General features: G+C 55.8%; 5 protein-coding genes across 5 annotated transcripts; all 5 read right to left on the bottom strand.

Moving 5' to 3' along the window:
• Nucleotides 1-35: 35 nt before the first annotated feature.
• DACRYDRAFT_22433 (uncharacterized protein) lies at nucleotides 36-815 on the bottom strand. The gene is made up of 5 exons (XM_040772796.1): nucleotides 749-815; nucleotides 593-703; nucleotides 441-548; nucleotides 297-390; nucleotides 36-252 (listed from the first exon to the last, which is right to left on the bottom strand). The coding sequence occupies exons 1-5, from the start codon at nucleotides 797-799 to the stop codon at nucleotides 77-79; spliced, it is 540 nt and encodes a 179-aa protein (XP_040628946.1). The 5' UTR covers nucleotides 800-815; the 3' UTR covers nucleotides 36-76.
• Nucleotides 816-966: 151 nt separating this feature from the next.
• On the bottom strand, nucleotides 967-2,646 carry DACRYDRAFT_22432 (uncharacterized protein). Its single transcript, XM_040772795.1, has 6 exons — nucleotides 2,523-2,646; nucleotides 1,884-2,466; nucleotides 1,755-1,840; nucleotides 1,580-1,707; nucleotides 1,406-1,533; nucleotides 967-1,355 (listed from the first exon to the last, which is right to left on the bottom strand). The coding sequence occupies exons 1-6, from the start codon at nucleotides 2,531-2,533 to the stop codon at nucleotides 1,017-1,019; spliced, it is 1,275 nt and encodes a 424-aa protein (XP_040628945.1). The 5' UTR covers nucleotides 2,534-2,646; the 3' UTR covers nucleotides 967-1,016.
• Nucleotides 2,647-2,887: 241 nt separating this feature from the next.
• Nucleotides 2,888-4,494, bottom strand: DACRYDRAFT_116428 (uncharacterized protein; the record flags this gene model as incomplete). Its single annotated transcript, XM_040770200.1, has 6 exons — nucleotides 2,888-3,291; nucleotides 3,347-3,474; nucleotides 3,522-3,646; nucleotides 3,698-3,783; nucleotides 3,844-4,432; nucleotides 4,484-4,494. 6 exons carry the CDS (start codon nucleotides 4,492-4,494, stop codon nucleotides 2,962-2,964), a joined length of 1,269 nt encoding a protein of 422 aa, XP_040628944.1. The 3' UTR covers nucleotides 2,888-2,961.
• Nucleotides 4,495-4,734: 240 nt separating this feature from the next.
• Nucleotides 4,735-6,160, bottom strand: DACRYDRAFT_22430 (uncharacterized protein). Its single transcript, XM_040772794.1, has 4 exons — nucleotides 5,524-6,160; nucleotides 5,160-5,471; nucleotides 4,989-5,110; nucleotides 4,735-4,939 (listed from the first exon to the last, which is right to left on the bottom strand). The coding sequence occupies exons 1-4, from the start codon at nucleotides 5,706-5,708 to the stop codon at nucleotides 4,878-4,880; spliced, it is 681 nt and encodes a 226-aa protein (XP_040628943.1). The 5' UTR covers nucleotides 5,709-6,160; the 3' UTR covers nucleotides 4,735-4,877.
• Nucleotides 6,161-9,218: 3,058 nt separating this feature from the next.
• On the bottom strand, nucleotides 9,219-10,288 carry DACRYDRAFT_52235 (kinase-like protein; the record flags this gene model as incomplete). The annotated part of the gene is made up of 2 exons (XM_040775090.1): nucleotides 9,219-9,908; nucleotides 9,953-10,288. Coding segments are annotated over 2 exons (1,026 nt in total), but the record flags the coding sequence as incomplete, so codon positions are not given.
• Nucleotides 10,289-10,434: the final 146 nt, after the last annotated feature.

Raw genomic sequence — 10,434 nt, 5'->3', positions numbered from 1 at the left:
GGCAACACCGAACGGTGTTCCGTTCACTCAGTGCCAGCAAGCATGTCATTGCGCTCTTTTCATACATTCGGAAGTTCTACACAGACTCATAAGCCCCCGGTGCCGCCCCACTCGGAGGGGGCGGGTGAGTCTGAGGCGGCCCCGGCCTGGGAGCGTTCCCAGCAGGCGCATCCACATACGCCCCGCCAGCCTCGCCGCTATCGAGCGAGTCGTACCCCGCTTGACGGGTAAAGCCGCCCGGCATCGTCCATACTGTGGTAGGTCAGCTTGGCGTGCAAAGAAGACGAAGTGCGTACTGGTCGACCCCCCGATATCGCCTGTCCCAATACGGGAGGCGAGGTAGTCGCCCCTCTGCCTCAGAGAGGCGATGACGGTAGACAACGTTGGTAGCTGTGGGTGACAGCGTCAGTCTCTGAGTAGGTGAGGAGGGGAAGACGAACCTTCATAACGAGTATGAGGATAGAGAGTAGTCTGACGAGGATATGTTGTCCATTCGTGATCATCCATATGAGGTCCCAGACCAAGCTGACGGCCAACATTCCGGCGAACTGCGCAGGTCAGTCCCTGGCTGCCCGAAGAGAGTTGGACGTACCAAACGCAGGGGCTCGTTAGCGGTAGTCTGGTCGATGGCGTATACTCCGAAGAGGAACATTGCGAGGTTGTAGGGAGGTGCATGGAATGCTGCTGTTGCGAAAGTGAGGCCCTGGAGTAGGATGAGCGTGTGTTGGGAGACAGAATATGGACGTACTGTCTGGAGTTGAAGGAGAGAACGCGCGTCCAGCTGGAATGGGATTGACATCTTGCGTGACTGCTGATCTCGATTACTGGGCAATGAAGTATGCTACGTCGTGGACGTCGTCGCCGTTGGAAAAGAAGCTGCGGCGCTGCGGGGAATGGCAACGATGATGATGAACAGTGAACCCTGTGGCGTTTACAATATAAACACTACAACCCAAGTACATTTCCCTTTGTACATTTCATTCATAAACATTGCAAAAAGATACTTTGCATATCACTCATTCACCCGCTTTCTGGAATACTGACGCCCCTTTGTTCGTCTTATGCTCATGCACAACACCCGCCCACTCAGCGATCAACACGCCGCCCACAGCAGACCGAGGGGTCACAAAGATCTTCACCCCTTCCTCCGTCTTGATATTCTGCTCAACAGCCTCCCCATCAGGATCGGCATCGCCTAGGATCGCGCGCACCTCGGCGCGGGTAAACCACCGCGCGTCTTCTAGCTCGTTGTCGAGGTCGAGCCGGATCCCAGCACGGATATCGGTGCTGCTCGCTATAGAGGCAGGCAGCTCAGCGCGCGCATAACAGCCGAGCATGAGGTTAGCAGGATAGGGCTGCAAGGGGTGAGAGATGGACACTGGGTAGGGAAGAGGAAGAGGCGTACCCAGGGCTGGGACGAATGATACCGAACATGACTGACCACCATCCCCGCTTCTTCGAGCATCTCCCGGCGGACAGCGTCCTCCGCGCTCTCTCCAGGCTCCCAGAATCCAGATAGGACGGAGTAGAATCCTGTTCCCTTGTTGAGCCATGCATCTGTCTGAAGCAGGAAAAGTACCCTTTGGCCAGGGCTTGTTCCTCCCCAGCAAGAGCTCTTCTTCCCCTGGCACGGTGGGCGACTCGCGTACGACGGCGATGATGACCACTCCGTCAGTACGAGGGAAAGCATAGTTCTGCAGGCCTTTCCTGCATGTCCAATCAATACGAGATGAGGAGTATAAGGCGGTACGAACCCAGATGGGCAGGCTTCGCCATTGACGGGCGTCTTATTCGTCGACCAAGGCAAGTTTGTCAAGCAGCCTAACTTCCATCCTCCCCACTAGGCCAGTCAGCTCACATTCTCGGTAACAGCACTTACTCACAAGTGAATACTGTTCACCCCCACAGCCAGGACAGAACCTATTCCTCCCATTCCAGTCCACCATCGTCCGACCTACCGAGAAGAGTGAAGCGTCCACAGCATCATACGTGAGTGCAGCAGGCCGTGGCTCGCTCCACTTAGGCGTCTCCAACCGCAGGCTGTCAACCCATTTCTCATCGCTAGCAGAAGTGTCCACAGCCCAGTACGGCACGCCCTTGATCTCCTCATGCGTGTGGATCTGCTTCGCACTAGAAGAAGGGAGTAAGCGGGCACCTTCATCCTCCAACACACCGAGGAAGACCAGGCTGGCCCCGTTCTCCCTAAACCGGTATCCATCAGTCCACTTGTCCTTCTCCGCCTGCTCTCCGGCCTTGCCCTGGCCAAACCAAGGCTCACTGCCGATGAGAGCCCTTACGCTCTCAAGCTGGAGGTAGGCAGGCTTGCCCCCTGCGAGCAAAGGCCGGCCTTGGTGGAAAGGGAGGAAGAGGGAGCGAGGGTGGGTGATGCAGGTGTTGAGGAATGGGCTGGAGGTCCGGAGCCAGCCAAGGCGGTTGAGCGGCGTGTGGGAGTAGAAGTGGACGTAGCTGGCCATACCATGGGATGGTTAGTTGAACTGTTTACTCTAGTAGTTGAGACTTACTTGTCGGCCATATGTGCGAATGTCGACTGAGCTGCAGTCCTTACGGAAGGAGAAGTGGAGAACAGACGTCGAGCAGCAACACCAGGCCAAGCCCAGCGTACAAGACTTACTACACTCATGTTGCTGTCACTTGCCTCACTCGCATGTTTAGATATACCGAAAGTGCCCTTTTATGAAGAATTGAAATGAACGAAATACGGAAGGCAACTCCCGGTCGACACTTGTAGTTTGATCATGAGACTCGAGAACAACTTCTCCGCGGACGTCCTTGTTGGCGAAAGAATTATTATTCAGGAAAGAGTTTATGAATGTAGAAAAGAAGAGAACAACCTACACCGAAGGGTACTTCGATTATTCCATCTACAAACCATTCTAGTTGATACCTTCCAACCCATCTAATTGACTAAACGATACAACACTCTTCCCCACCCATCTCATCTCACATATTAGCCATGTTCCCCGCCGCCCATTCAGAAATCAACACGCCAGCAATCGCCGTCCTCGGCGGTACACGAACTTTCATCCCCTCCTCCGTCCTGACCGTGCTCTCGCTCACAGCGCCATTCGCAGGCGGCGCCTGGCGGATGATCGTACCGTCCGGATCGCCCAGGATGGACCGGATCTCAGCCCGCGTGAACCAGCGCGCGTCTTCGAGCTCGTTGTCTAGGTCTAGCCGGATGCCCGCGCGGGGGTTCTGAGTGTCTGACGCTGCTGAAGTGGGTACCTCAGCACGGGCGTAGCAGCCCATCATCAGGTTGGCGGGATAGGGCTGGAGAACGTTAGCTATCCAGAGCAGCATGCATACCCAGACGGTGAGGACGCACCCATGGTTGAGAAGAATGATATCGCACGTAACCGACGACGATGCCACTCTCTTCGAGGATCTCCCGCCTCACCGCATCCTCGACGCTCTCCCCAGGCTCCAAGAACCCAGCCAAGGTAGAGTACATTCCTGACATCCCGTAAGCCTCCTCCCAGAGCACTCGCGTTGGTACGCACCCTTCGGCCAGGACTTCTGCCTGCCTAGGAGGATGTCCTCCCCCTCCCCAGTCGGAGATTCGCGCACAACAGCAACGATGATCACGCCGTCCGTCCTCGGGTGTGCGAAATTATGGAGTCCTTTTCTGTACCTTCGTCAGCCGGTATCCTACGGGCAAGAATGGGAATGGGCTCACCCAGAAGGACACGGCCCGCCCTTGTATGGGTTCTTGTTCTTTGCCCAAGGGAGGTTGCTCGAGCATCCCAATTTCCACCCACCCCACTATATATCCCATACCCATCAGACCGATTCCTCCAAGGAATTGATAAAGTGTCCACTCACAAGAGAAAATCCTTCCCCACCACAAGCGGGACAAAACCCATTCCTAGCATTCCAGTCCACCACACTCCTCGCAACGGCAAACACCGCACCGTCAAAATGGCTATAAGTGCTCGTCGCCGACCTCGGCTCGCTCCATTTCCCGTCTTTGAGCTCCTCGACCCCTTGCACCCAGCTCTCGTCCACGTCGGACAGGTCTACAGCCCAGTAAGGCACGCCCTTTATCTCCTCGTGGCTGGCGATCTGCTTCACTTCCTCAGAGGGGAGGAGCGCTGCGCCCTCGTCCTCCAACACTCCGAGAAAGACAAGTGGCACACCTCTATCCCTAAACCTACACGCCTCGGTCCATTTCCCCTTCTCGGCACTCTCTCCCTCTTTCTCCCCTTGCCCGAAATACGGCGCCTGCCCGACGAGCGGAGAGATCCTGTCGAATGGCACGTGCGCTGCCTTCCCCCCTGTGAGGAGGGGCCTGCCGGTGTGGAAGAGCGTGAAGAGGGCGCGTGGGTGGGTGAGGGCGATGTTGAGGAATACGGTCGAGTGACGGAGGTAGGAGAGTCGGTTGATAGGCGGGGAAGAGTGGAAGTGGACGTAGCTGATTCGATTTGAGGGTTAGCGTGACTCGCTATTCAGGTGGAAAACTCACTTGTCGGCCATGTGTGCGAACGTAGATTTATCGTCTAGTTTGAGTACTGTTCTCAGTGAATGAAATGAAGTAAAAGAGCGATGAATACTAATCTGCAGGACAAGTCGTGGAATTGCAATGAAGGAATTGCGACAGAGTCGCATACCTGGCTGGGTTTGTCATCCCCTCCATCCTCCATCCACTTCCCTTCATCGTTTTTCCGAATTACAGCATCCTCAATAAGACGCACTTCAATTGATAAACTCCCTCCAGGAAGCGTAAAACAATACCATTGCAACTATCGACTTCATGCTCTATCGATGCTACATAGTCCGTCATGGCGGGTATACCATGAAAAGAAAATTAAAAGCGGTAGTCCATTGTCCCTGATACTAAAATCGTAGCTAGGGCAAACTCATGCCTTGACGCAAGCAGAACCATCGAGAGAAGGCTCGAACCCAGGTTGGCACTCGTAGACTGAACACAAGGAGTTAGCAAGTACTCGGTAAGGCACGAGAATACGCACCTTCGCACTTGCCGGCGTTGCAGCCAACGGACTTCGCAGATGCGATGTCAGTGCAGTCCTTGCCGGATTCGCCGGGAGCGACGCAGCCGCCACAGGAAGTAAGGTCTTGGAAGGGGTCGATGCTATCCCGCACGATCAGCAAAGGCCCACTTAAACGACCAAGTGACGTACCATTCGAACTCGCCGAGATGGAAGCCAATGCTGCATGCCTTCAGCCCAGCAGGGCAGTCCATCGCCGCCCTAGTACGCATCACGCCCCCAGCACGGCGGAGCTTGTTGTGCCCGCTTCCGTGGTACTTGCCACTCGGCTGGGGTGCGGAAGGGCTGGGCTGGGGCTGCTTGCAGCATTGATCTTCCTGGGACCAGGGCCAGCTGTTGGGGCAGCTCGAGCCTTGGGACGGCTGGGGGGTGTTGGGCTGCTCGGGCACGCAGCAGGAGTAGCCGGAGTGGTAGTAGTAGTCATTGGGGCAGGACTTGCCCGACCTTGGTGCTTGTTAATGCATTTCACAAGGTAACGGGAACAAGAGGCACGTACGGAGGGTTAGATGCGGAAGCCTTGCTACCGGTCGGAAGGCAGACCTCCTTCACAGACCAGAAAAACATGCCCTGAGCGCAGCTAGTCGTGCGGTCGACGAGCCCGGTCCGCTGAGAAACGGCAGCGAGCACTGCGGGAGCAGCAGCGGCGAGGAGGGCAGCAGCGAGTGTACGACCGAACAACATTTTGATGTTTATGTAAAGAGAGTGTGTTTAAAAAGAGTGTGTACTTTGAATGGAGAAATCCAAATAGCGAACTACACAGAGTACGATACTTGGGGGAAAGGGCGAAAAGGGGGATAAAGCAGCGCCTAGCGAGCGGCGTCGCTCTTGTACCGTTTGCCGCTTGCCCGTTCCGGCCAGAAGATCCAAAACAGAACGACCAGAACGGGCAGACCACGCTGTAAGAAGATGATTTCCACGGAAATTTGCGAGAGAGCAACGGGAACTGCGGCCAAGGATACGTTTGTACATTAGAAGCCTAGCTGTTCTGGACCGATCTTCATTGGAAGCAGTGCAGAGCCATTTATTTTTTGATCGTGAAGAGCGGTATGAGCGGCATGAATAGCACCCAAGCATGCAATACCACGTAACCGAGAGGAATTCATTTTAGTTCTGGTCGTAAAGCTGCGCGTCTGGAAAGAGTCGGGAGCAGAGAAGGACGGAATAGGCGGAAAGGAAGAGTGTGATCACTAAGAGTCACGCGGCGGGCCCCGTAAAACGAACGTTCAAAAGCAACAGTTTCAGCAAGAGATCATGATGTCGCCGTTTCGATCCATCATCATTGACAGTGTCACAATACAAGGACCTTGAAAGGATCACAGGCAGGATTGTATTGTTGCCGCGGGAAAAGCATGGAATGCGGTGCTCTACCCATGAGGCGAGTTCACTACTATTTTCCTACCCAACATGGACAAATCTACTTCGATTGTCCACTCTCGCTGTGCAGAGTGGCTACTACTCATACATCCGCAAAACGCTAACAACAAGCCGCGTTTAGCGGAGCAACATTACACATCGACGTCAACCTGGATTACATAAAGATACGAGTATACCGAGAAACGCATTCAAAGGGATATCACTTGATGGAAGTTGATCAGGTTGGATGGAGTGAGAGAACGCAGCAATAGACAGAGTATAGGAAGTAAGTCAGCGAGCGAGTTGTATGACCGCACCATCGGGCTCCAAGATCGAGACAGGATGGCAGCGGGAGATCGTAAATGTTTGGTGGAGGTATGAGTGTGGTATTGCGCAAACAAGGAGTGTTGTATCTGCTCAAAGGCGATCTTCGAGCGAAAGCTTTTGGCGATAAATAGACTGGAACAGAACAAGGTATCAAGAGTCACTTCAACCTGGTTGTTGATGTGAGCTGTGTGGAGGTGGGGAGAACGATAGCAGCTCGGAGAAGGGAGGGAGCACGGTCTGCTGCGGCTCGGGTTCATCTTGATCCATGTCGGAAGACAACGGGCTCAAGTGGTGAGGCGGCACGCGGAACATGGGGTGGGGCTGGCCGTTGCCATTCTCCACAGGCACGGGCAGACCGTACATCGGCATCTGATTGTCGTTCAACGGCAATGCAGATATTGGGGGCAGTCCCATCTTGAAACTACTGGGCGGAGCGGCAAAGGTCGACGTCGAGCTCGAATTAGACATATCGGGACTGCCCACCTTGGCCCGATTGCTGAAGTCGCTAATGAACTGGCTTTCCAGTGGGGTAATTTGGCCGTACGTCTGCGTTGGGGCGTGATTAGTCGGGGGCAGGGAGGAATTCGTACGTAAAGAGGAGGTAGAGATCGTCCCACGCAGGCGGAACTGGTTATATCGAGTATGTGACGGACCCGGGTCAGAATAGTCCGAGTGTTGAGTGAGTCCCGAACGGACAGAGAGCAAGTCGGAGGAAGACATTGAGTGATCGCCATCGCCATCCCTTCGCCGGGCCTTGATGCGTGCTTCGAACTCTTGCAACTCTGCATGCCGCTCCTCTGCTTCTTGGAGCGATGAGTAAGTGCGAACGCTGGCCGCGGCGCGACCTAAGCTACGTGTGCTGAGCGCTGGCCCCGTATCGGACCGTTGCTTGCCCTTGTCTTCCATCGGTGGTCCGAAGGGCATTGTACCCGCCAGGGCAGGGTCGATGCCCACCACACCAGCGGCGGCGGCAGCAGCAAGCGCAGCTGGGTCCGATTGGGCCGAGCCATTCAAGACGGCGTGTATGCTGGGGTTACTTTGCAATGCCATTTGCGTCTTGCCGGAATCCCACTCGTTCCACCCGGTCTCGTTCGGTGCTGCTAGCTGATTCCTCTTCGCCAGCTGTGCACGAGCACGTTCCCTCTGCAGTCGCTGCTTCTTCTCGAAGTCAAGCCTACGTGCGTCTTCCTTCGCCTTACGCTCGTCCTTCTTCGAAGGGGGTTCTTTGCTGCTCGACCCGTTCGAGCCGTGCGAGTGCTGGTGCTGTAATGGTGGGGGAATGACAAGTTGTGGGGCAATCTGCTGCTGCTGGTGGGCCGGGAGCGGTGGTAAGCTCATTGACATCTGGTGTTGCTGCTCGTGTTGTTGCTGGTGTTGTGGTAATTGTGGGACCATCGGCTGCGCAGGCGGCATGACATGCCCATAAGGCCCAACAGGAGGGTGCACGCCCACCTGACTCGGTTCCTGAAAGCTTCCTGTGCTCCCAGAGCCAGACGGTGGCCTCCTAAGATTAGGGTTCGACAAGCTGTTCGCCAGCTCTTCTTGCGAAAGGTGCTGTCCCTTATCAGAGTGCCCAAACAGCCCCCATCCTTTCGGTTTTTTGAAGCCCAAGCTTCCCAGCATACCCTTGCTCGCCTGCTGATGCTGGTGTTGGGCATGTTGTGCCGCTTGCTGCTGGGCAAGCGCTTGCGCTTGCGCCTGTGCTTGCTGCTGGTGATGGAGAACTAGGGCTCTTTCCTTCTCCTCAAACTGCCTCTTGAGCGTGGCCATAGCCTCCTGCTGCTGCCTTAGCAGGGCGAGCTCTGCCTCCTCTTTCTGCCGCCACAACTCTGCTTGTTGGGCTTGGAAGCTGTCCCCAACTCCAGACGCAGAGGGATAGGACAGATCGATGTCCATCTCTCCTATCCTGTCTATCAGCTCGTTCGCCGTGCCTCGCCCAGCAGGTGGCTGACTGTCAGGATAGTTGTACCCCTGTGAACGCGTGCTTTGGGGGGACATATGCGAGCTGGAAGGTGACGGCGTAGGCGGATAAAAAGGCGGCAACCTCCCTTGTTGACTGGGTCCACCGTTGGTCTGCGGCGTAGGCAAATCAGTTGGAAAGGCCGGTTTTGGGAAGGCAGGGGAGTGCGAATGTGACGGAGGGAGGGAACGTGGCGACATGGGGGAGATGTGCATGAGCTGAGTCTGGGACTGCGTAAGCGGCAAGGACATCTGGGACGTTCCCCCGAATCCCTGTGAATGGTTCACGTGCATGTGCCGTTCGAGAGACGACTGGCTCGCACTGTGATTCAGCGTGTGGGGTGGGGGGGCAGCGGGCATCGCGCCTGGTACGATATGCGGAGGGAGGACGTGCGCGGTCTCCTGCATATACTGGTGATTGACCACTTGAGCGGCCGTTGGTCGCCGAGCAGGATCGTACTTGAGGAGATCGGCAATGCACTGCACAAGGATGGGGGAGACGTAGGGCTCGAAAAGACTCGTAAAGTCCACAGGGGGCCTGGCGTCGATATGATACCCTCGACGGGAGAGCATGCTTGCCGCTCGAGGCCAGGCGCCCCCTCCTATCGGTACACCCCGCTCGTCAAATGCATAATCCCGATCAAAATCACCGAGCATGTCGCAGAGTTTCCCTAGTTGGTCTAGTTCGCCTGAACCGGGGAATAAAGGACGGAGGTTGACAAGCTCTGCCATGATCGTCCCGAAAGCCCACAGGTCGACGGGGGCAGAATAGTCCGTTGCACGAAGGAGGATCTCGGGCGCACGATACCATCGCGTGCTGACGTACTCCGTGTATGGAGGCTCGGAGAGAATCTCTCTTGCTAGACCAAAGTCTGCGAGCTTGACGATGACCTGTACGTCCTTCTCTCCCTGACTCGCGCTCGTCCCGTTCCGATAAACGCCGTTTCTCCCAGGGACAGCACCATACTCTGCTACACCGGTAGTAGTGACAAGGAGGTTTTCGGGCTTCATATCCCTATGAAAATAACCCTGATCGTGCATGTGCTCAAGACCGGCAATGGTCTGTTTGAAGATGGAAGCAATTAGGCCTGCTGCGAATGGGCGCGTTTTTCGGGCTTTGATAAGCTGGTAAAGGTTGCCTTCCATGGATTCGAAGACGAAGTAGAGCTCGAGTGAGGAGGGGAGGAGGAACGCGTCGTAGAGGGGGATGATAGAGGCATGGGGAGATATTCGACGTAATGACTACATTCCATTAGCATAGGTCGCACAGTGAGAAAAACACATACTTCGAGCTCTTTGAGCTTGCAGCACTCGTCCCACCCACCATTCCACCGTCGATTGAGCCTCTTGACAGCGACGAGCCGTTTGCCCGTCCATTCAGGGCGCAATTTCGCCCCCTGGCCGCATTGCATAGGGCTTAGAGGCGTGCCTGGCGGTAAAGGAGAGTGCCAGTCGCAGAGCCATACAGTGCCAAAGGATCCATCGCCGATGAGCTTGAGTGGTGTATAGGCGCGAATCCCGTCTAGAGAAGAGGTCAGGGACGATTTTGCTCTTGGCGAGTTGTAGGGACGTACCTGGCATGAGAGAAGTTGGAGGGAGGGCCTGTACGCGCACCCTGTCATGCTTCTGCAGCGCTCTTGGGTTCTGTCCCTGGGCCTGCTGCTGATGCTGGGGAGGGTCTCCCGCTCTTTCCAGAGGAGCAGCATGGTCTGGGCCATTCATTGTATAGGCAGGAGACGCCCGTCTGCTGAGCGGTTGGGCGCCTTGG

This window comes from Dacryopinax primogenitus (genome assembly GCF_000292625.1).
Source record: "Dacryopinax primogenitus strain DJM-731 SS1 chromosome Unknown DACRYscaffold_9, whole genome shotgun sequence".
Lineage (NCBI taxonomy): Eukaryota > Fungi > Basidiomycota > Dacrymycetes > Dacrymycetales > Dacrymycetaceae > Dacryopinax > Dacryopinax primogenitus.
This window is presented reverse-complemented; position numbering and strand designations above follow the sequence as displayed.

Coding starts and splice junctions, on each gene's coding strand:
- DACRYDRAFT_22433 (XM_040772796.1), bottom strand. CDS start 799: ATGTCAATCCCATTCCAGCTGGACGCGCGTTCTCTCCTTCAACTCCAG. Junction 549..592: donor CTAACGAGCCCCTGCGTTTG/GTACGTCCAACT, acceptor TGACCTGCGCAG/TTCGCCGGAATGTTGGCCGT. Junction 253..296: donor CGATATCGGGGGGTCGACCA/GTACGCACTTCG, acceptor GACCTACCACAG/TATGGACGATGCCGGGCGGC.
- DACRYDRAFT_22432 (XM_040772795.1), bottom strand. Junction 1,708..1,754: donor GGCGAAGCCTGCCCATCTGG/GTTCGTACCGCC, acceptor TTGGACATGCAG/GAAAGGCCTGCAGAACTATG. Junction 1,356..1,405: donor ATCATTCGTCCCAGCCCTGG/GTACGCCTCTTC, acceptor CACCCCTTGCAG/CCCTATCCTGCTAACCTCAT.
- DACRYDRAFT_22430 (XM_040772794.1), bottom strand. CDS start 5,708: ATGTTGTTCGGTCGTACACTCGCTGCTGCCCTCCTCGCCGCTGCTGCT. Junction 5,472..5,523: donor GCTTCCGCATCTAACCCTCC/GTACGTGCCTCT, acceptor ACAAGCACCAAG/GTCGGGCAAGTCCTGCCCCA. Junction 5,111..5,159: donor CATCTCGGCGAGTTCGAATG/GTACGTCACTTG, acceptor CGTGCGGGATAG/CATCGACCCCTTCCAAGACC.